Genomic DNA, 23,858 nt, shown 5'->3' with positions numbered 1-23,858 from the left:
AGATTATCTGGTGAGGGTCCCACCTCTGCACACACTGGTCGCTAATGAGGCTGAGATGTCAGCCCCAAAAAGTTGTCTTGTCAGCCGGGAGGAGCACAGAGCCGCCGGAGAGACCTCGTGGCCAGTCGCTGCCTGCCTGCGGCACTCCCAGGACTCCTACAGTGAAGGTCCTTCTGAAGGGTGCTATAGGAAAAGACTGACAGGTGTATGCCTGCAATTCCAAAGTGCTTTTCAAAAAAAAAGACTTTGAGTTATAAATATATCCATCAGCTATCTAGATCTTCAGTGTAAAACTTCATGGCTTTTACTCATTGTCTTAGTTCTGGCCACTAGGACAGAATACCATAGACTGAGGGGCTTATCGACAATAGACACTTATTCTTCACTGTCCTGAAGCCCAGATGTCTGAGATTGGAGTGCAGTATGGCAGGTCCTGGTGAAGGCCCTCTTCTGGGCTGTAGACAGCTGACTTCTCCAATATGCTTACTTGGAGAGTAAGGAGAAGGAGAAGCCAAGTCTCTCTGACTCTTAAAAGGCCACTAACCTCATCATGGAGGCCCCACTCCCCTGACCTCATCTAATCCTAATCACCTCCCAAAGGCCCCACCTCCTAATATGTCAGGTGGTAGGTTTTCAACATATGCATTTTAGGGGGACACACACATTCAGTGTATAGACAGCATATTAAAAAACAAAGACATCACTTTGTTGACAAAGGTTCGTATAGTCAAAACTATGGTTTTGACTATAAAGAAGTCAAAAGTTAGACCATAAAGTCTAACTTTATGGTTAGACTTTATGGTCTAACAGAGTTAGACCATAAAGAAGTCTGAACGCCGAAGAATTGATGCTTTCAAGTTGTGGTGCTGGAGAAGACTCTTGAGAGTCCCTTGGACTGCAAGGAGATCAAATTAGCCAATCCTAATTGAAATCAACCCTGAATATTCATTGAAAGGACTGATGCTCAAGCTGAAGCTCCAAAACTTTGGCCACCTGATGTGAAAAGCCGACTCATTGGAAAAGACTCTGATGATGAGAAAGATTGAAGGCGGCAGGAGAAGGGGATGACAGAGGATGAGATGGTTGGATAGCATCACCAATTCGATGGACATGAGTTTGAGCAAACTCTGGGAGATGGTGAGGGACAGGGAGGCCTGGTATGCTGCAGTCCATGGGGTCGAAGAGTCAGACACGATTTAGTGATTGAACAACAACAAATTCAGTCCATAACACCATGTAACCACCACCAAGATCAAGACATGGAGATTTCCTATGCCCCCAAATCCTCCCTTTTCCAGTCAATATCCCCATCCCAAAGACGACAGTATTCTGACAGCTATCACAGTCCATTAGGCTTGTTGTTGGCTTCAAGTAAATGGAACCATGTAGAGTGGGTGCCCCTCTGTGCCAGCCTGACTGCTGACATGGTTTTCTGCCTTGGAAGTCAACCATGTCAGGGCAGAAGTCAGGGACTCCTTCTTTCTCTTGCTATGCAACGTACCTAGTGATTCTAACTGTCCCCAGGGCTTTTTTTTTTTTCACTCCCTATTTATTTGTTTATTTATGGCCATACTGGATCTCTGTTGCTGTGCGAGGTTTTCTGTAGTTGCAACGAGTGTGGGCTACTCTCTGGTTGAGGTGTATGGACTTCTCTTGTTGCGAAGCACAGGCTCTAGAGCACACAGGCTTCAGTAGTTGCAGCATATGGGTTCCGTAGTTGTGGCTCCCAGGCCCTAGAGCACAGGCTCAATAGTTGTGGTGCGTGGGCCTTATTGCTCTGTGGCACGTGGGATCTTCTCAGACCAGGAACTGAGGCCATGTCTCCTGCATTGGCAGCCGGATTCCTTACCAGAGCGCCACCAGGGAGGCCCTCAAGGCCTTCACATTTGCATTCTTCTCCAGGTCCCTAACTTGCCACTGTTATTTCCACCAGGCCACGTGTGACTGGGGACACCCATGCCCAAGCACACCCAGGTGGTGCCCAATCCTGGGTGCGCCCTTCTCTACCCGACACGAGAAGTCACATAGGAATGAGCGTGTGTATGACCATATCCTGGGAATAACCGTGTATTCCCCAGAAGTGGCGGGGCGTGGGGGGTGGGTATTAGAAAACTGTGGCATTTCATTATTAGTAACATATTTGTGATACATCACACAACTGCTGGTACCACACCAGCATGTCACAGCGTTTAGGCTGAGAACTGCTAGCCTAAGTGGTGTGACTTCAGAAGTAAAGGCAGGCCATTTCCTGCCCTCAAAATATCTCTTTACCCCACACCATTGCTTCTGTAGTTTCTGCCCAGGCAATTTATTGTGCTTTATCAAACAGCAAAGTGTCCTCTTTTAAAATGCAAGGACTCCTTTGGGGAGAGAACCATTAAACCCACAGCACCTTAGAGTACTTAGAGTTTGGGAGCCCTGGAAAGGAATGCGTGCTGGGGGCTGGCTGCACGTGTGGTGCTCTGGGACCTTTCCCCGTGCCTCTTCTCCCCATCCCCACAATGAGCTCAGGAGGAGGGTATTCTTAGCCCCATTTCACAGATGAGGTAATGGGGGCTCGGGGAGATGAAATAACTAGCCTAAGACTACATGTCTCTTAGGTTGCAGAAGCAATCATTCCAGCCCAGTGCAGTCCCCTCTAAAGCCCAGCTGAGTAGGTGGAAAATACCGGGTATTTGTGAGCAAGGAGAGAGAAGAGCCTAGAAAGGAGAAAGACCTGATGCTGTGCTGAGGAGAGAAGTGACACCCAGGCTGTAAATCAAAGTGTCAGAGGGAAAAAGAGAGTCCCTTCATACTGGACTCCACGTCCCCAGGCTCTGCTGGCCCAGAGCCAGCAGCACGTGCACCCTCGAGGCAGTCTGGCCCCATCGGCCCCAGTGCCTCCTCCAATCTGGGTGACCACCGAGGGATGTGTCACAGGCACCAGGTCACAGCCCTCCAGAGATGAGCACAGGCCTTCCTGATTCCTAAAGGCCAGGAAGGCCTTTTATTGTTAGTGACTGAACAACAACAACAACACAATCAGTCCAACAATAACACCATGTAACCACCACCAAGATCAAGACATGAAATATTTCCTACACCCCAAAAGCCTCCCTCTTCCAGTTAATATCCCCACCCCAAAGGCAACAGTATTCTGACTCGGGGTGCAGAAGAACACCCATTTAGAAACTTCAGGAAGCATTAGCTCCCTGCCAAGTATCCCATATGCACCGTTTCAGTCCACACAGCAACCCCATGGTGTGGGTATACTGAGGCCCCATCTGTAGATGAGAAAGCCAGTGTTCAGAGGTCAGTGCATGGCCACGATGCTGTAAACTCCATGCGGGCAGAGATCATGTCTCTACAGGGCATCACCTCCTGCCAGCACTCACCACTTTGCCTGGAATATACAGAGTGCATCAGCCCCTATTACCTATGGGTCCTTCAGCAGTGTATGGCTGAGTCTTCAGACCCTAAAGAGGACATCCTATCACCGGATGAGGTGCACTGTAGCAGGACTGGTCAGAGACCCAGGGGAAGGAGGAAGAAGGCCTGACACCAGGAAAGGAGGCCTGGGCTTCAAAAGGAAGAGGGTATACTAAAGGAAATTCCATGGACATAGGAGCCTGGTGGGCCACAGTCCATGGGGTCGCAAAAATTGGACACGACTGAGTGACTAAAGGGCTTCCCAGGTGGTACCAGTGGTAAAGAACCCATCTGCTAATGCACGAGACATAGTTTGATCCCTGGGTCAGGAAGATCTCCTGGAGGCGAGCATGGCAACCCACTCCAGTATTCTTGCCTGGGGAATCCCATGGACTGGGGAGCCTGGAGGGCTACAGGCTATGGGGTTGCAAAGAATCAGACATGACTGAAGCACTTTAGCACGCACACATGAGCAACTAAATGACCACCATCAAGTTAGGCCCAGAGCTGGCTGCCTGTATCTGTTGGCACAAGGCAAAAACACATCCTCAAAAATAGCAGCCATCCTTCCACCAGTGTGTGTTCACTCCCTCAGGTCTCAAGCACCATGTTAGGCTGTGAGAGAATAACAGGTGAAACGTAGCAGTGTCCTGAGGGTCCCGAATAGGAGGGATGCAGAGCACACGATGGCCACGGGTTGTGGAGGGAGCCCTCCTGGTTGCGGGGCGGGCCCCCGCAAGGCCCTGAGAGCAGCACCAGGCACGGAGCCATGGTTACACACACACAAGCTCACAAGCACAAGGGCCGGGGGCTAGCCTAGGATCATGAAGTAGACGGGGAGTCTCATGGGAAAGGGTGTAGCAAGCGAGTGACATGGTCCCGTGTGCTAACTGCAGCAGCAGCAGTGATGGAGGGATAGACGTGTGGAGGGGGCAGGGGGACTGACTGGTGACACTGGGCATTCTGGAGGAACCACATAGCATTGTTGGCACCCTCCCATAGTGGGTAATACCTCAGCCAAGAATACCCTGGGTTTGAGGAGGGATGCCAGGAGTCAGCCCCAGGGACAGGCATGTCCCTCCTCAACTTACCCAGGGTGGGGGGCTGTGGGTGTGCTGTTGTGGGGTGCACACGCACATACACACAGATGCCCGCACATACACACACACACGCATTAGATTTCAGAATGATGAGCTTTATCAATGTTACGTGGCAGCCCGGAATGGAGAGGGCTTTGGGGGAGAATGGATACATGTATATGTTTGCTTGAGGCCCTTCACTGTTCACCTGAAACTATCACAACATGTTAATCACCTATACAACAGTACAAATAAAAAGTGTTTTTTTTTTAATTGAAGAGCTTTAAAAGAAATAAGTAACAACCCAGGGAGTTCACTAGTTTCCTAGTGGTTAGGGTCCACTTTCATGGTGGAGGCTCAGGTTTGATCCTTGGTTGGGGAACTATCCTGCATTCCACAAGACTTGACATGGCAAAATTCAGAAAAAAAAAAAAACCCATACCTGGGGGCCATCCACCCAGTGAAACCCCAGTCTTGTGTGTTTGGATGATGGACACAAGGTGTGCCTTGGGCTGAAGCTCAGATTTGCTGCCATTTTTCCTTCATCCCTGATATATATATATGATTTTGCATAAGGGAAATGGGTTGGAAAAAGTTAAATAAGGAACATATAGAGAAACTGAAGAGCGTATGCCCTGGGCAAGAGAAGCTCTGAGGAGAAACTGTAGATTCTTCTGGGTTGTCAACTCTGTGAGGTCGGGGTGCAAGCTTTTTCCCATGTCTCTGACCTCTCCTGTCCCTAGGTGCCTGGCATGCAGGGGTCATGCAGGGATGGCTGAGCAATGAATGAATGAAAAACGGTTGAAAACAGTCCCACAAGGAGCAAAGTGAATCTTATTCCGTGGGTCACCAGGCAAAGCTACAACTGTGGCAGTTATGCCAGGGATCTTGACGAACTTCCTAACAATAAAATAGCTAAGCTTGATGAGTTTAACAGGGTGGACACTGCTTGACATGTACAGTAAATCTCCTACAAATGAACCTTCAAGTTGCAAACTTTCAAAGATGCAAACATGCGGTCCATCAACATCAGGTGGTGAACCTGCAGCTTGCCCTCTGTTTCCTATTGCTAATGATCCTTCAGCTCTACCATCTCCCGCCTCCTCTCCCTCCTTCAGTCAGTAACTCCTCTTGCCTATTCACTCGATGCCAGCCCCTGAATGCCAGCTGTTGTACTGGACTACTGTACTTTTCAAAGTACTGTACTGTAAGATTAAAAATGTTTTCTTTATTTTTGCTTTTATTTTTTATTGTTTGTTTTTTATGTATAATTTGTGTGAAAAGTATTGTAAACCTATGACAGCATGGTACTCCATAGCCAATTGTGTTAGCTGGGTACCTAGACTAACTTTGTTGGACTCACGAACAAATTGGACTTACAAACTTGCTCTTAGAACAGAACTCATTCATATGTAGGGGACTTACTGTATCATCTGTCATCCTCATGAAACCTATAGGGCTATTGCTGCTAAGTTGCTTCAGTTGTATCTGACTCTGTGCGACCCCATAGACAGCAGCCCACCAGGCTCCCCCGTCCCTGGGATTCTCCAGGCAAGAACACTGGAGTGGGTTGCCATTTCCTTCTCCAATGCAGGAAAGTGAAAAGTGAAAGTGAAGTCGCTCAGTCGTGTCCAACTCTTAGTGACCCCATGGACTGCAGCCCACCAGACTCCTCCATCCATGGGATTTTCCAGGCAAGAGTACTGGAGTGGATTGCCATTGCCTTCTCCGACCTATAGGGCAGGCATTCATATTTTTCTCATTTTACAGAGGAGGAGGAGACAGAAGCAAAAAAATGTTAAGTCCCCTATCCAAGATCATAGACCTGGGACTTGGCAATGCTGGATTTGAACCCAGACACTCTTGCTCCAGCATGCACTGTTCTTAAACACTTACTTAACTGTGAGAAATGCACAGAGATGGTCTGACACTACAGGAATGGTCACCAACCCTCCATCCCTGGAGGAGGAGCCAGAACCAAGAATGAACAAGTCATGGTTGGGGACATCATGAAGGCAATTCAAGCAGCAACAGAAGGGTTGGACTAAATGACTTTCCAGACTTCTTCCAGATCTCAGAGAAGAAAATTCTGTGTCTCAGGCCATTTGGACTGTTATAACAACTGCTGTAGACTAGGTGACTCAAAAGACAAACATTTATTTCTAAGTTCTAGAGGCTGGGAAATTCAAGATCAAGATGCCAGCAAAAGAACTTCCCTGGCGGTCCATTGGTTAAGACTCTAATGCAAGGGTCATGGGTTTGATCTCTGGTTGAGGAACTACAATGCCACAGGCCACATGGTGTGGCAAAAAAAAAAAAAGTGCTGCACATACAGTGCTGGACAGTTGCCCTCTTGTTGTATCACATGATCAAGAGAGCAGAGAGAGGCAACAAACTCGATTCTGTCACTCTGTATCAATATAAGGGCATTAGTCCCATCAAGAGGGCTCCATCTTCATGACCAAAGGCCCCACCCTGACATACCACCACATTGATCCATTAGGATTTCAACATGTGAATCTGAGGAGAACGCAAACATTTAGTCCATAGAACTCTGTCATTTGATTCCTTTGCCCTTAGTCATTTTTCTGAGGGAAGAGTTCCTTGAATTACTCTATTTGAAGTAGAAAGAGTGCTGGCTTGGGAGTCAGGACCCCAGATTCCAGCTTGAACTGCGGGCAGCTCTGTGCTGTGAATTATGAGGTTCCTTCAGCGGAGGTTCCTTAGCTATAAAACAAAGATGGCGGAGCTCTAACCCCTTCAACTCCGAGATCCCACAGTTCTCTGATTGGGTGTAGGGGAGGAAAAAGAAGACCACAGAAGGGAAAGGGGTCCCTGCTTCGGTCCTGCCACAAAATTAATTCTACCTTTCTGGGTCCTCTTCATCACTGGAGGTATAATTAGAGGCCTGGCCAAGAAGAAACCAGTCAGGTCAGGATGAGGCTGTCAATCCCTGTGGAACTTGGCATTTTTCTCCCTTTAGGACTGAGAACCTGACAATCCAGGGCATCTCAAATTTGATCTTGCTTTTTCACAACCATGGGCAAGGGCTGATGTCAGAAATGTCCAGAAAAACTGATGGAGCAGGATTCTGGCTACATCTGCACATAGGCATTTTGAAGGGTCACCCTGCGTTTTGGCTGGACTGCTCCCTATCTCATGGTTTTCCACCTCTCTGTTGCTTTCAGAGATGCATATTTACATACGTATAAATATGTCTTCCCCTGAGGGACAATGAAGCTCAGCCAAGTGGGAATTCACTGTGATCCAGTAGCATTTGTTATGAAGGAATTTCACCAGGTCGGGGAGCAGAGACTGTCTATTCAGGACATCACCTGCTTAATAAAATATTGCACAGCTCACAGAAACTCGTGCAATTTCCTTTCTTATTTTTCCCCCTTTAAATTAACAAATGGTATGCTGTTTCCCCCATTTTTGCCAATCTATATTGCAATATTTTTTTGAGACAGTAAGCAAACACAATAAGGGTTAAACAATTTGTTAAAGGGTCTGGGGGTAAAGAGGAGTTGGGGTTTGGAAAGGGGGTTGGGGGGACTGAAATATGCCAGCAGCAGCAATAAATGCAGAGTTATGCCTCAGGCATAATATATCAAAAAATATATATAATGCATCCAGCTTAAAACTAATGATTGCCATATAATTAGATGAGAGGCATTGTGCTATAAATGTGTATTCTTTAGCGTGCTGTGATTTTACTGTAAAAAAAAAAAAAGAGAGAGAGAGAGCAAGAAAGGAGACAGAAAAACACAGAGCCCAGCAACATACTATAAAAAGAACCTTCTGTTGACTTCTCTACTGTTTAGTATTCCTTGGCTGTTCTCCCTTGGGAGTGTGTAATTAGTACTTTATGAAGAGTACATTTAAAGCAGTTTAATATTCACCTCATTCAATCTGAAACAATGTGATCCATGCTTAGACAAATCAGTGCTCCTTGCTGACATAAGCTGTCAGAACATTACCTCTGAAAAGACCTTTCAAGAGGTTTGGATGTTAATTAGTTGTCTATCATCTATAAACAGAGCAGTGAGCAGAAGGGGCTCCGACAGGCCAGAGGGATACGTCGGGAAATGCATTTTGTATGAACGCGGCTTGCAGGGGGGTCTTCTCGCTCTCCCCGCCTCTCTCCCTCCCCCGCCCCCGCCCCCGTGTCAGCAGCCATGTATGCTTTGGACATCTTCCGGGCAAGAAAAGAGCTTTCCGGTGGCTTCCAGGGGCACCGCCAGCCCCTAGAGGGGATTGAGGATTTAACAGGGTTCCCCACACACCACCCCTGCCCCTGACACCTGCTGGAGCCCCAGGACAGGGCCACCTGCAGGTGGGGCAGGAAGCGTGACCTCACCAGCCCACTTGGCTTGCTGGGAGGCTTTGGGGCCTGGCTGGTTCCGGCCTCCTGTGGGTGGGGAGAACGCAAGAGCCAAGAAGAGACGGAGGATCCGGTGTGCTCATGCCCGTCTCCTCACTCACCTGAACACTCTGCTCCTCTGGGCGGCAAGTCTGCTATACACAGAGTTGCACGCCACAGCAGAGGACTCCCCGACATGGGAATTCACACAACTTCCTGTGACACCCTAGCTTTTCAAGGGGCCGGCAAGGTTTAAAACCTGCAGGGCATGGAGTCCAGACCCGCCCTCCAGCATGAACTTCCCAAGCACATCCTGCAAGGACCAGGGTCAAGACTGCCTTTATGAGCAGTCCAGGGATTTGAACTAGCTGTCCTTTATTCCAGACTTAGAAGGCCCTTGTGTGAAGCACTTCCTGGCATACTGAAGGTGCTTGCTAAGTAGTGTCAGGACATCATTCTGTTCCTTCCAGGCTCGTAATTCCAAGATGGCGTGGCAGCTGGCCGCAGGAACCTCCTTCCATGCTAGGGTCAAGCACCCCCCACCCACTCAGCTGCTTTCCCCGCTGGTCTTCCTTTCCCCCTTGCCAGCACCTCACCTTCCTTCAGTGGCACCAGCCCCCGCAGCCTCTGCATTCAACTTTCATTCCATCAGCAGGCACTAAATCCCTAGTATGCACATGGCACTATGCTTCATTCTAGGGGATCAAAGATGAGTAAGTCGTGGTCTCAGCTCATGGGGCCTTTCAGATCAGATCAGATCAGATCAGTCGCTCAGTTGTGTCTTTGCGACCCCATGAATCGCAGCACGCCAGGCCTCCCTGTCCATCACCAACTCCCGGAGTTCACTCAGACTCACGTCCATCGAGTCAGTGATGCCATCCAGCCATCTCATCCTCTGTCGTCCCCTTCTCCTCCTGCCCCCAATCCCTCCCAGCATCAGAGTCTTTTCCAATGAGTCAACTCTTCGCATGAGGTGGCCAAAGTACTGGAGTTTCAGCTTTAGCATCATTCCTTCCAAAGAAATCCCAGGGCTGATCTCCTTCAGAATGGACTGGTTGGATCTCCTTGCAGACCCATAAACTTATTATTACAGTTTGGGGTAATTATAAATAGTGTTAGAGAAGCAATATAACTCTGGTTAGGCGGGAGGGCACTGGGATCATACTGCCTGGATTCAGATCCCAGCCTCACCCCCTTAACACCTGCCCAGCAGGTTTATTTAGCTGCTTTGAGCCTCAGTTTCCTTATCTGTAAAATGGGGATGAGACTATTTCATAGGTTTTTGAATGTTAGATGACATAATTCAGTAAAGTGCTTAGCATAAGGAAGTAATAAGTGTTCAGTTAAGGTTTGTGCTTCCCCCCCAACACCCACCCACCCCACTCCTGCAATAGAGGGCTATCAAAATCCCTGAAGGTGGAAGAAAGAGATATTAACTGTGCCTGGGTAGTCCTGGAAGGCTTCCTGGAGGAGGTGACATTCGAGCTATGTTTTCAAGGAATGAGTAGAAGTTTACCAGGTAAAGAAGTAATGGAAGGACTTTCTAGGTACAGGAACAGTGAATTATAGGTTAAAGGGGGCACAGGAATGAGTAGGGTGTTTGAAATATGAAGACACAGCACCCGTATGCCGTGTCACACCCCTGAGTTTCAGACTGGGAGGCTGGTCCCAGGTGACCCTTCAGAATCACCGAGTGGATGGCACTGGTACACAGCAGAGAGTGCTCTGGGTTCCACAGCTGGGTCGTGATGGGGTTCTTTTAATATTCATTTTTTTAAATTTATTTATTATTTATTTGGCTGAGCCAGGTCTTGGTTGCAGCTCTTTGATCTTCGTTGCGGCATGTAAGATCTTTTAGTTGCAGCCTGCTAGATGTGATATCTAGCTCCCTGATCAGGGACCCAACCCAGGCCCCCTGCATGGGAAGCGTGGAGTCTTAGCCACTGGACCACCAGGGAAGTCCCCTGGTCACTTTTATTATTAATGGAAAAATAAAAGTGTGTGTGGGGGGGGTGGGTTTCAGAACTTCTTCCTTCTCTAGCTTTTAACTTGACCAGAAGCCAGGACTCAAGACAATCTGGGAGTCCCCGGGGCCCTCTCAGCAAAGCCCCCTTCTGTGTGTGGGGGCCTCTTCTAGACCCGCAGACTTCCAGGCCACCCTCCCTTGAAAACAAAGCTGGTGGTAGAGCCAAGGTCTCCCACCCCACAATCAGCCACTCAACATGACCCAGGTCTTCCTTTCGTCATGAAACCTTGGGCCTCTTCCTATGGAGCAAAGCCTTGGCCACCTTATAAACTATCCCAGATTCTGGGAGGGTGCTATCTGCCCCGCCACACCCAGGACAGGGCAAGGTGCCTGCTGCTGGGTAGACAGCAGGCACCTCATATGTAGAACCCTCACAACAGTTCTCCGAAGTAAGTAGGCATTATTACAGCCATGGGGCAGACAATTCAGTAACCCTGAGGGAGGTTACAACATGATCCAAAGGCCTGCAGGCAGGCAAGCAGCAAAACTGGGGATCTTAACCTTGCTGGGTTGGGAAGATCCCCTGAAGAAGAGAATGGCAATCCACTCCCATATTCTTGCCTAGAGAATCCATAGACAGAGGAGACTGACACTCCATAGGGTCGCACAAGAGTCAGACTAACACTTTCAAGACTTTTCTATTTCCAAACTCCCTCACCCCCACACTTATTCTAGGCCAGGGCAGCAAACTACAGCCCATGGGCCACACTGGCTGTTTTTGTAGGATTTGTGAACTATGAATGGTTCTTACTTTCTTTTTTTTTAATTTTTGGTTGCATTGGTCTTTGTTGTTGCGTGAGGGCTTTCTCTGGTTGTGGCATGTGGGGCTATTCTCTGGTTGTGATGCATGGGCTTCTCATGACAGTGGCTTCTCTTGTTGCGGAGCGCAGGCTCCAGAGTGCCTGAACTTCAGTAATTATGACACAAGGGTTCAGCTGTTGTGGCGCATGCAGAGTTGCCCTGAAGCATATGGAATCGTCTCCGGCCAGGGATCAAACCTGCATTGGCAGGCAGATTCTCAACCCCTGGGAACAGGAGGGAAGTCCTCCTGTTTCTTACATTTTTAAAGAAAATAAAGATGGAGTAGGAAATGGCAACCCACTCCAGGATTCTTGCCTGGAAAATTCATGAACAGAGAACCCAGAGGGCTATAGCCATAGGGTTGCAAAGAGTCAGACACGACTAAGCGACTGAAGTGCACACATGCAAGAAAAGAAATAAATAAAGAACTTGTGACCAGAATCGCATGTGGCCCATGAAGCCTAAAATATTTATTGCTACATAGACCTTTGCAAAAAATTTTCCAACCCTGCACTGGAGCCCATGAGGCCACCCAGGGGACATTTGATTTGGTACCAGATATTGGGTACCAGAGATTCAAGTCGAAAAGCCACAGTAGAGAAGGCAGATATTTGATCAGTACAATTTTGCTCTGTGATCCATCACTTCAAAGCTATTTTTAAAACATATTTATTTATTTTTATCTATTTGTCTTCACCGGGTCTTAATTGCAGCACTCGGTATTTTCAGTCTTCATTGCAGCACCAATTCAGTTCAGTCTAGTCACTCAGTCCTGTCGGACTGTTTGCAATCCTATGGATTGCAGCACGTCAGGCTTCCCTGTCTATCACCAACTTCTGGAGCTTGCTCAAACTCATGTCCATTGAGTCGGTGATGCCATCCAACCATCTCATCCTCTGTCATCCCCTTCTCCTCCTGCCTTCAATCATTGCAGCATGTGGGATCTTTAGCTGTGGAATGTGGGATCTAGTTCCCTGACCAGGGATTGAACCCGGGCTCCTGTGTTGAAAATGTGGAGCCATAGCCACTGGACCACCAGGAAACTCCCAAAAGCCACTTTTTAAAGCTGATTTTATTTATTTAGTTAGTTAGTTTTTATGTTTGGCTGTGCTGGGTCTTCATTGCTGCACGAGCTTTTCTCTGGTTGCAGTGAACAGTGGTTACTCTGTAGTTGTGGTACTCAGGCTTCTCACGGCAGTGTCTTCTCTTGCTGTCGAGCACAGGTAGGCTCTAGGCCATGTGGGCCTCGGTAGTTACAGTCCTTGGGCTCAGAAGTTGCAGTTCCCAGGCTCTAGAGCACCAGCTCAATAGTTGTGGTGCACAGGATTAACTGCTCCGCTGCATGTGGCATCTTCCTGGACCAGGGATTGGCAGGCAGATTCTTTACTATCAAGCCACCAGGGAAGCCCCCAAAGCCATGTTTTAAAAAGTCTTTAATACAGATGAGACAGGGCTGAACGGAACACCAGTAATTTCTCTCTCTGCACAGCCTTTATAGTTGATAATGAAATTCTTCACACACAATGTCTGTTTTCTGTAGTTAGTATTCCCACTATTTGAGTGAAAAAATGGAAAAACTGAGAGGGAAAAAGGCTGATTTAGGGGTACCTAGGAGAAGGCAATGGCAACCCACTCCAGTACTCTTGCCCGGAAAATTCCATGGACGGAGGAGCCTGGTAGGCTGCAGTCCATGGGGTCGCTAAGAGTCAGACACGACTGAGCGTCTTCACTTTCACTTTTCACTTTCATGCATTGGAGAAGGAAATGGCAACCCACTCCAGTGTTCTTGCCTGGAGAATCCCAGGGACAGGGGAGCCTGGTGGGCTGCCGTCTATGGGGTTGCACAGAGATGGACACGACCGAAGCGACTTAGCAGCAGCAGGGAATATCCTCCCCAGGCCCCATAACCTCAAGGTCAGTGTTCTTTCTGTTACACCAGGGCTGCTTCTGAGTCCTGGGCATCTGGAAAAGGAGGCAGAGACAGTGCCAAGGCTGACTAGAAGGGAAGCAAGAGTGATGACCATTGGTCCCAGCATCTCTCACTTGGTGTACAGAGTGCCTTTATATGCATCTCAGAGTTCCCTTTGTAACACAAGCCCAACTATCCTGGAGCTGTTTCAACCACTGAGTCAGCCCTCAAGAAGAGTACCCCCAATTTGCTGTGTCTTGGGGGTGATCCTAGCCCACCACTCATCAAGCTCAATAAAGTGCCCTCCAGGGCGGAGATGATTTCCTGTCCCACCAGCCAGCTGTGTGACCTAAGACCAGCCACCATCCCTCTCTGTGCCTCCCTTTCCTTCCTGGGAAATGGAGTCAGTGATCCCCATGCCCTACTCAGCCCACATGGGACTCTGGAAGAGTGCATGAGATCACGTCTGTGTGGGGCTTGGCGGAAGGAAGCAGCAGGAGCACAGGAGTATTATTTTTTGGCTCTCACTGGGCAGCTGCGATGAAGCTGCAGAGATGCACAAACCTTTCAGAGGCCTTGGAAGCCCGTCCCAGGAATGCCGTGAGAAGGCTGTGTGTCAGCACCAGCCGAGGCTTCCGAGTCACTGGGCAGTGAGTTCAGAGCCCAGCTCAACCACTCACCAGCTTTGGTAAACCACCCAATTGCTTTTGGCCTCAGTTTCCCCACCTATAAAATGGGAATAATCCCAACCACAGAGGACTGGTGTGGTTAAGGATTAAATCAACTAATCCCTGGCACCCATGACCATGATTGCTGTGGACCTTGTCAGGACATCTCTTTGTGTTTCTCCCTGAACTATCTCTAAATAAGCATACATGTCCTCCCCCTGTGATGCCCCTCAGGATGGCCTTCTGCAGCAGGTATAGGCTGGACTTACCGAGAGCCTCCTTTTGAAAAAAGAAAAGTGAGAACTGAGGCAGTGAGCATAGACCTCTCCTTGCATCACCCAGGCAGCTTGTGAACCTCAGGGCTTGGGGTCCAAGGCCAGGGGACTAGATGAGGCCAGATGTCCTCCAGGGCCTTATTCTTGAGCAGTGGTAGAGAGGGGCCCTGAGTTCTAGACCTAGTAGTCCTGACCCTAGCAGCCAAAACTCTTGGCCTGGCCGGCCACCCAAGGAAAGCAGGCCACAGAGCCCTTCCCTCATCACCCTCACCAGGTGCAAAATGAAAGGCCTCGCTGAGCCCAGGAATAAATGAGCTGGCTTGGGGCAGACGTGGGCTTCCCAGGTGATGCTAGTGGTAAAGAACCTGCTTGCCAATGCAGGAGACATAAGAGATGTGGTTCGATCCCTGGGTTGGGAAGATTTCCTGGTGGAGGGCATGGCAACCCACTCCAGTATTCTTGCCTGGAAAATCACATGGACAGAGGAGCCTGGTGGGCTGCAGTCCATAGAGTCTCAAGAGTCAGACAAGACCGAAGTGACTTAGCATGCATGCACCCACAGGGGCAGACGAAAATGAACTGTCTTCCTGGGCCTCTTTTTGTAGGGCAGGAAGGGACACAGAGGTGGGGGATTAGATGCCTACAGAAGAGGTCTCAGGTCGGGAGGAGCAATGATGAAGTCGTGGTTGAAGTTGGTCCAGCGAGGGAGCTAAGAGATCCTTCCAGCAGAGGGTGTGAGAACCAGCCCCAAACTGACCTAGGCCTCTTGCATCTCACACCAAAGCTGTCGAGCCAATCGGCCGAGAGAAGGTCTGGATTAGTCACCAGTTTTGACAAGGAGTTAAATCGGTTACATAACAGCCTCCCTTGCTCTCCACTGGCTCTCCAGAGCTGGGCTCTCTCTCAGGGTAGAGGGGCTGGGGCAGGAATCGGGTGACATTCTGGGAGCAGTGGAGCTGTTAGATTCCCGCAGGGGCCCTCCTCCTGCCTGCTTCAGCCCTCCAGGGCCAGAAGGAGGCGCCAGCTGTTCACCTCCTGTCTGAATCGTGGCCACCCTGCCTCCCCCACAACCCACGCTAGCCTTGCAACCCTACTGCTCTCAGCATTAAGCTTCAGCAGCAAGGATGCCCCTGCCAATGAGTTCAATTGTCTCTCAGCTTATGGCAGCTCAGAAGCACTTGGAGCGCCCCTGGGCCCACTTCCCTTGCTTAATTTGTTAGAAGACATCTTTATAGTAATTATTTTCATCAACATTTAGGTAACACCTTTGGTTGTGCCCTGTTCAAGGCATTGTAGGGGCGCCAAATGTGAATAAGACACAGACACGCGGTAGCAGAAGTAGCTTGGAATTATAACACCTTTCCTCCAGAGAGAGAGCACTTTCAGGTAAAGGAACTCAAAGCCATGGGCCCCATTTCCTGCTGAGGGTCAAATTAATTTTTTTAATTTATTTTTTATACCAATTTGGCTGCGCTGGGTCTTCCTTATGGCACTTGGGGCTTCCCTAGTCTCGGAGCACAGGCTCTAGAGCGCAAAGGGCTCAGTAGTTGTGCTGCATGAGAGCTTAGTGGCCCTGTGGCATGTGGGATCTTAGTTCCCTGACCAGGAATCGAGACCACGTCCCCTGCGTTGGAAAGTGGATTCTTAACCACTGGAACACCAGGGAAGTCCCTGAGGGTCTGATTTAATCCCTGCATACAGGCAGAGAAACCAACCTTGACCTGAGAAACACCGGGGACACTGCAGGCTTCTAGTGGCCGGAGTTTCTAGCTGATTAACTCACCCACTGCTTGCTCATGGCTGAAGAGTGTTCAACAGTATTAATAATGGACAATGAGGATGAGGACAATGATGACAAAAGTAATGTTAGAGAAGAGTACATGTGTCCCATTTTGGCCCCAAGCCCACGGGACTTTAATCCTTCCTTCCTCCCTATTGGCACGTCTCTTACACACACAGGATAATAGAAAACAGGAGTAGAAGTTTGGGAAACGTTTAAGAATCATTCACACAGGCCTCTGACTCCAAGCAGGACTTGACTAACTCATCCAGGAAGAATCATTATTGCAGCTAGTGAGTGAATGCAGGAGTCCGTGAGTAGGGCGGGGCCTTCTTGGACCCTTCCTCCCCTTCCCAAGCGTGAAAGTGAAAGTATTAGTTGCTAGTGCTGTGCTGTGCTGTGCTGTGCTTAGTCCCTCAGTTGTGTCCAACTCTTTGCGACCCCATGGACTATAGTCCACCAGGCTCCTCTGTCCATGGGATTCTCCAGGCAAGAATGCTGGAGTAGGTAACCATTCCCTTCTCCAGGGCATCTTCCTGACCCAGGAATCAAACCCAGATCTCCCATATTGCAGGCAGATTCTTTACTGTCTGAGTCACCAGGGACGTGTAAGTGAAGGGAAAGTCCCCAGCTCAGACTCTACAGGACTGATAACACCAAGGACCACATTCCCTGCTCATCACCCTGCCAGATTTGTGACAATTAGGAACTGACAGAGATCTCAGAGATAGCCTAGTCTAGACTTCCCATTGTACAGATGAGAACACAGAGGCCCAGAGAGGAGAGATGACTTACCTGGGGCCACACAGCAGAGCTGGGACTCAAACTCCTATCTCCTTTTTAAAAAATATTTAGTTTTGTTTATTTATTTATTTGGCTTTGCCAGTCTTAGTTGCGGCCTGCAGGATCTTCAGTCTTCATTTCGGCATGCAGGATCTAGTTCCCTGAGCTGGGGTGGAACCCAGGCCCCTGCATTGGGAGCGAGGAGTCTTAGCCCCTGGACCACCAGGGAAGTCCCCCATCTCCTTTCATTATGCTGTGAAAACCAGACAGAGAAAGGCAATGGAGGAAGCTAGTCAGGGAAGCTATTGTATTAGGTGCCCCTTCTTGCAGAGATCGACATGATCCATAATTCCTGCCTCTCTGGCTCCAAAGCAGGCAAGTAACAGCTTTGCACAGAGGGGCAGCTGTGGTCATGCAAGCGGTCATGATGCCACGTCAGTGTGTTTGCAGAACAATGGGCCTTTCCCCTGTACTCAGCTACCTAGAAAAGAGTCTAAAGGGGTAAACGACTCTCCGGCCCCCAGGCAAATTCCTGATGAGAACCTGATTCAACTTTTAGCTCCCAAAGATCTCTCCAAGTGTCTACTTGGTATAAGCTGTCCCAGCAATGTTTACAGCCAATTAGAGACAATTAAAGGATTAAGTGGGAAACCTTGGGTTGATGTAGCCCACACAATCACTCACTCATTCAACAAGCTTCTAAGAGTGTCTACTCTGAGAGGATTCAGCAAGGAAGAAGATTGGGTCTCTGAGCTTAGTACACCCTCAGTCTACTAGATGAGACAGAAAAAGGAGGGGCTTTAATTGCTACAATGCAAGACATTTAGGGGCTTCCTTGGTAGCTCAGTGGTGAAGAATCCACCTGCCAATGCAGGAGACTCGGGTTCAATTCCTGGGTGGGGAAGATCCCCTGGAGAAAGAAAGGGCAACCCACTCCAGTATTCTTGCCCGGGAAATCCCACGGGCAAAGGAGCCTGGTGGGCTACAGTCCATGGGGTCACAAAGAGTCAGACATGGCTTAGCGACTAAACAACAACAAAGACATTTGGGAAGCACAGGGAAGGTGAGGAGTCGGGCAGCTTTGCAGAGGAGCCGTCAGACCCTGGGAACTCGGGAGCCACCTCAAAGCGCATGCTGGCCAATGCATCTGATCTATCTGCTCTCGGGTTTCTCTTTGCCCTTCATCCCTCCCCGGCCCCAGAGCTCAGACATTCTGTTTTTCATGGGAATGTAGACCCTCACTAACCCCTAGCTCCAGCCTCTGCCTTCAGATTTTCCTTTTCCATCATTTTCCCCATTTGGGACCCCAACCAAGCCCACACCCTATGGATGGACGGGTAGGCTCGGTGTGGAGGTTGCAGGGAGGGGCCCCACCAGACTTACCCCGACAGATGTGCTCTGTCCCCCGCACAGCTGTCCAGCCATCCCATCTGCGCTCACTTCCTGCCTCCCGGCTCCAGCCCCTCACACCTCCCACACAGGGGTGAGGAAGTCTGGTCCAAAAGCCAGTATCGAGCCCCCCCACCCTCCCACCCACCAGCACACCAAAGCCAGTAGGCCAGGAGCCTGGCTCCCACCCTCCGCCCTCCTCCACAAGGAGTAGTGGCCTGGGAAGGACTTTGGCAAGGTGGCCTCTCTGGGGGGCTCTGCCTCAGGGTTCAATCTCAGGCACTGGGCAGCTGCGGGAGCCGCCCAGCTTCTCCAGTGCTCCTAACACTGATTGTCCTCATGAAACTCACTCCAGTGTCACTGATCTGATTTCATTATTTGGTCAAAACTAAGGAGTCTGCTTCGCTCTGGCTAGGTGTCTCCACGGGAAGGAGAAACTATTTTCAAAACAAGTTTGATGTGAAAAGATGTCCCAGCTAAAAGTCTGCCCTGATGCCCTTGCAGCGCTGACTCATTGTTGAAGTCCATGCAGTGACCCCAGTTTCGACGCCGGGAGGTGGGAGGAAACAGGAAATCTCTCGAGGAAGTGACTTCTCTGGAAACCTGTGTGTTCCTGGGATGCGACCAGCTGCCTCCTGATCACTGAGCAGGGCACATACGTTCTCTGGGATGATAAGGATGGTTCAGGCAGCTCTGTGGCTCCCATGAGCTGAAATTATTTAAGGACAGAAACAGCAGCCCTGTAGCCCCAGCCCTAACTCCATCCATGGTAGGCCCTCACTAAGAGTGTGCTGAACCAGGCTACCAGGCTATTCCCTGGCCACCTGCCTCTTGCGTCACACAGGCAAGTGGGGAATCTGATTAACCATCACGGTTTGCTCTTAGGAAACTCAAATTGGGCAATCAGGAAAAGGAGATGTGTCACCATATGTCTCCATGACAGAGAATGGGAACAGGAGAGTACTGGAGTAATGAGAAATTTGACTATAAAATTAACAGGTATCTTCTACTCAACCCAGAGTCTTTTCTTTAATACTGTGTCCCAGTGCATTGGCAGTGAGGGAGAAAGATGATAAATTGTTCCCTTTTCCTAGAAACAAAAAATGTCTTACAAGTATGTGCAAACCCCAGGATCCTGTATCTCTTGAACGGGATTACCTGGGTAGGAACAGGCTTCTCCAGGCAGAAATGAGCCCCTACAACAAGGGCTGGTGCCAAGAACAAAAGCTAAGGGTTAACCCAACCTTTCTAGTTGCAAGAAGGGGTTGTCTTCTTGACCACCATTTTTGAATGAGGGGAAATTCCAATTTGCCCCACTGTTCCCACCACAATCACAGACACACCCAGCCTTTGTATATGACTTTAAGTGAGGGGCATTGCTAGCCTTCCTGCCCAGCTGGAAACCCATTAATGTGGACATCCATTCAGGTTTTTCAAATTGCTCACTCTCACAGCCTCAGATGTGACCAGACAACTGTGGAGTTCGGTTACTTTATTTTCAAAGTGTTTTGCTAAGTATCTAAGAAAGAACCTTTCTTTCACAAAGACATCCATGTCACCATTTTTCCACTTTACAAATCTGGCCGCCGTAACCATGGCGGAGTCCCTGAAAATTCAGGTCCCAGCCTGAAAACTCTGATCATCTGATAAGTTTGAGCCTCTTGTAACAGAAAGAGAAGGTGGATGAGAGATGGCTGATGACAAGAGGGATGAATGACAGCTGGGCAGGAAGGCAGGCTGATAAGCCCACAGCAGGCAAGGAGCCCCATCCCCACCCAGGGCCTTTGAGGCAGGCTGCTTGGCAAAAGGAGACACTCCTTTGTTTTAGGAATGGTTAATTTATGCCCCTGTGGTTTCAAACAAGAGCAACCCAAAGTTTTCTTTAAACACACACACACACACTCCCCTTCCCTCTCCTCCTCCTCTCCTCCTCTTCCAAAGCGAGGCTCCTCTCCCCTAGCCCAATGATATGGGGCCTCTTTACTTAAGAGAAAGGGACAAACCATATTCACCAGTTCACCCAGATTATTCCACTAGTTCATGGCAGTAGGGAAGCCCTAAGACCACACAGAGGTTCCTGAGTATCAGACCCAAGTTCTCCAAGCCAACGGGATGATGGAAGGAAGGGAAAGAGCTTCATTCTGACCACCTGCAAGGGTCAAAAACAGTCTTGCGGGCCCTCAGAGACCCAGGTTTTACAACATAACAGCCTCTATAGGCCTCTGAATCGAGGACCCTAGCGTTTGCTCTCCTAATCTAGGGACCTCGGTTTAGGGTGGCCCCCCTCACTCACCCCAACCCCGTCTAGAAGCAGGAGGCTCGACCTTGGAGCCCCTGCAGCATGGATTCCCTGGACCAGATTTCACAACGCAGAGCTGAGTTTACTACAAGTTTCAGACAAAGAAGGTGTGTCAGAGCCGAGAGCATGCTTCTGCCCGCTGCGTGGGCGTCAAGTTCAATACCTTCTTGTCAACACTTGAATGTGTTGAACATCACTCACAAGGGCATTCTTTAAGAAACCTATTAACTTAATTACCCAGGCGGTTTCCCGCCCCCCTCCCCCTATCCATGCATCTCATATAAAACTTTGGCTTTCTTCCTCTCTGAGATACTTTTGATGTTACTCCTCTCCCCTTGGCACAATACCATCTTGTTTATTTCTCTAACAGTTAGTCAGGGTGGCTGCACTGGTTAGTCTGACTCCTTGGCTCAGGTCTTAGCGCTGTAGGGAGCTGAGAGAGAGCAAAGTGTGACTCTAGTGATGGAGGAGAGGGTTGTCTGGCATCGTCTTCTCACTGCCTGATAGGAGTGGGAATCTAGAGGAAGAGGGCAGTGAAGGTATAAACCAGTTTCCACAGCATGTGCCTGCAAATGCAGGAGATGCAGGTTTGATCCCTGAGTGAGGAAGATCCCTTGGAGGAGGAAATGGCAACCCACTCCAGTATTCTTACCTGGAAAATCACATGGACAGAGGAGCCTGGCAGGCTACAGTCCATGAGGTCTAAAGAGTCAGACACAACTTAGCGACTAAACCACAACACAGGGTGTGCTCCCTCCTTCTTCTAGAAGGGGAGAGAGAGGATGCACCCAGAGATGCAGGTCAATCAACAGGCAATTAGTAAACACTAGCCATGTGCCTGGAACCATCCACTTAGATCTTGAAAGAAGAGAAAACTCTGCCCAGATCAGTTTCTCCAAATCCCAACCCCATGCACATCCCAGTCCCTGGGAAATGAAAGAGTTAATTTGGTAAAAGTCATCTCACACTAGAAATCAGGAAAACTAGGTTCCAGAGCCACGCTGCCTATAAGCGGTCCCCTGGATACCAGGGCCCTGAACTGGTTCCTCTGGGAAAGGGAGAGAGTAGACATCGATAAGGGGTCTCTGGACTCTCTTCAGATCTCATCAGCCACAGCTCATCTGAGCTCCCATGGGCTGTTGGCAGCTTCCCACCCACTTGGGGAATCCCCTCAAAGGAAGGGAAGGAGAGGTGATGTCCAGACAGGGAGGCAAATTGCGACCATCTAAGGGAGTTGATCCATGTGCTGTGTTTGGTGGCCAGGCCCTGGACAGTGACTCGCCTCTCAAGGAGGGAGGAGATGAGGAGAGGCAGGGACTGGGAAGGGAATGACTTTCCGCTCTAGCAGGGTCAGTAGAGGTCATGAGCCCAGGAAGGCAACTGTGCTCCTAGGGCTGACATCACATAGAGGGGACCTCTTGCCCACTAATCTAAGGCCAGAAAAGCTACACAGAGGCCCAACAGACATGTCGGGAAGGTGCCAACCAGCCAGACCTCAGGCTCCCATTCATTGTATTGTGGGAAATCCGGGCTGCCAGCTATGATAAAGGCGGGACACACCCCACAGCTTTCTTGCCAAACCCATGAAGAACCAAAAAGCAATTTTCAGACCTTTCCAACCATCCCCATTCTCTCTCCTCCTTCCAGGGAAGCAAGAGCACTGGAGCAAATTCAGAAACTCCAGCAGAGCTCTGTGGGATACCCGCTTCTGTACGCACACCTCAGATTATCCCTTCCCCAGTCCCAAGAGCAGGCCCCCTAGACTCTCCGTGGACCAGTGTGGGTCTGCAGAGCCAAGAGGCATTGGTGTGGTGAGTCCTCTGTGTGGAATTATAGAGTTATAAGGGACCTAATGGGCCATCTGATCCAACCCCCAGCCTCTGGACAGGTCTGCTGCCCAGTCGCTCACTTGCTGTGAGTGGTCCTGAGTGCCCGGTGATGGCAAGTGGTCAGTGCCTCACGGCTTCCAGGCAGGGAGGGCTCATCTCCCGGGAAGCGCTTGCTTGTGGGGAAACCGGAGACTACCTGATGTTATTCCCACCCACCTCCCTGACTCAGGGCTGATTAAAGCCTGGTGACCTCTGATTCACACCATCCCCCTTCTTCACTCACCCCTAGCAACCCCTCCATGTGTGTGCAGTGGTAGAGGGGGAGGAGTGCTGGTGGAGGCCCAGGTTTTGACCCTCAGCACCCTCTCCTCCAAGGCGTCCAGCCTGCAGTTTCACTCTGATGCAACTCTCCGCCAGGCGGGTTCCGTGACCCAAGCACCCTGAGGCTTAGGTACCTTCCCGGGCAGAAGAGAAGGCATCTCCTTCTATCCACATTCTGGCCTTGTCCCGTCACTCACTGGCTGGTGGGCTTCTCTCCCCACCCACAGAGGGTTCCTCTCAGTGGTCCCTTCCACCTCAGCCATATAGGTTTTGAGCCTCCATCATACCCAAAGAGCCTAGGAACACCATCTTTTCAGGGGATCCTCCCTTCTCTAAAGGTGTGGGGGGATCTGCTGTGGCTGAGGCTTGGCAGGAGGGCAAAGCAGCAAAAGCTAATTTATCTCCCTTCCATACCTCCCTATGTGGTGTATACACAGGTGTGTGTGTGTGTGTGTGTGTGTGTGTGTGTGTCCAAGTTGTTGGAGTTGACTAAGAGTCTAAGCATTGCCTAAGCCAGGGCCCAGGTCCAGGTGAAGCCCCTCCCCCACCACCCCCAGTCTGGGACCGACATCCCCTCCAATGCCAGGGCCCCCGGCTCTGTGGGAGAGAGCACTTGCAGCCCAGGGCTCCTGCTCACACACTCACACATTCCCTGAGAAAGCCCCCTGGGGCCTCCGTGGGAAGGCTTTCCAGGAGACTTTTATGGCAAGAGAGGAAGTCTGGGGCATCATTAAAACAGCTCAAGCCAAGGAGTGGGCAGAAGCCTAGCAGCAGAGTCAGGCCACAACCTTCCCCATCTAAGAAGCCTTGAACTCCTTTCCTAGTCTCAAGCTGTTCAGTTAGGCAAGATCCCCATAGTCTCACTGCTGCCCCTCAAACCACCTCCCCCTTGTGCACACATCTATGTGTATGCACACACACACACACA

General features: G+C 49.8%; 1 protein-coding gene across 18 annotated transcripts in view; it reads left to right on the top strand.

Moving 5' to 3' along the window:
- PEBP4 (phosphatidylethanolamine binding protein 4) overlaps nucleotides 1-23,858 on the top strand; it is a 244,866-nt gene that overhangs the window by 185,676 nt on the left and 35,332 nt on the right. For 3 of the 18 annotated variants that reach the window (XM_086416265.1, XM_086416267.1, XM_086416266.1), the window contains exon 5: nucleotides 22,428-22,874. The exons of the other annotated variants lie outside the window; for them this stretch is intronic. In XM_086416265.1, the coding sequence (XP_086272391.1) occupies nucleotides 22,428-22,595 (168 nt within the window). In that variant the 3' untranslated portion in view covers nucleotides 22,596-22,874. Of the gene's footprint in view, nucleotides 1-22,427; nucleotides 22,875-23,858 lie in introns of those variants that run through there. 18 annotated transcript variants of the gene reach the window in all.

The sequence above is a fragment of the Bos grunniens genome, chromosome 8 (assembly GCF_055505025.1).
Source record: "Bos grunniens cultivar Pamir isolate PY7600 chromosome 8, Bosgru_T2T1.0, whole genome shotgun sequence".
Classification (NCBI taxonomy): Eukaryota; Metazoa; Chordata; class Mammalia; order Artiodactyla; family Bovidae; genus Bos; species Bos grunniens.
This window is presented reverse-complemented; position numbering and strand designations above follow the sequence as displayed.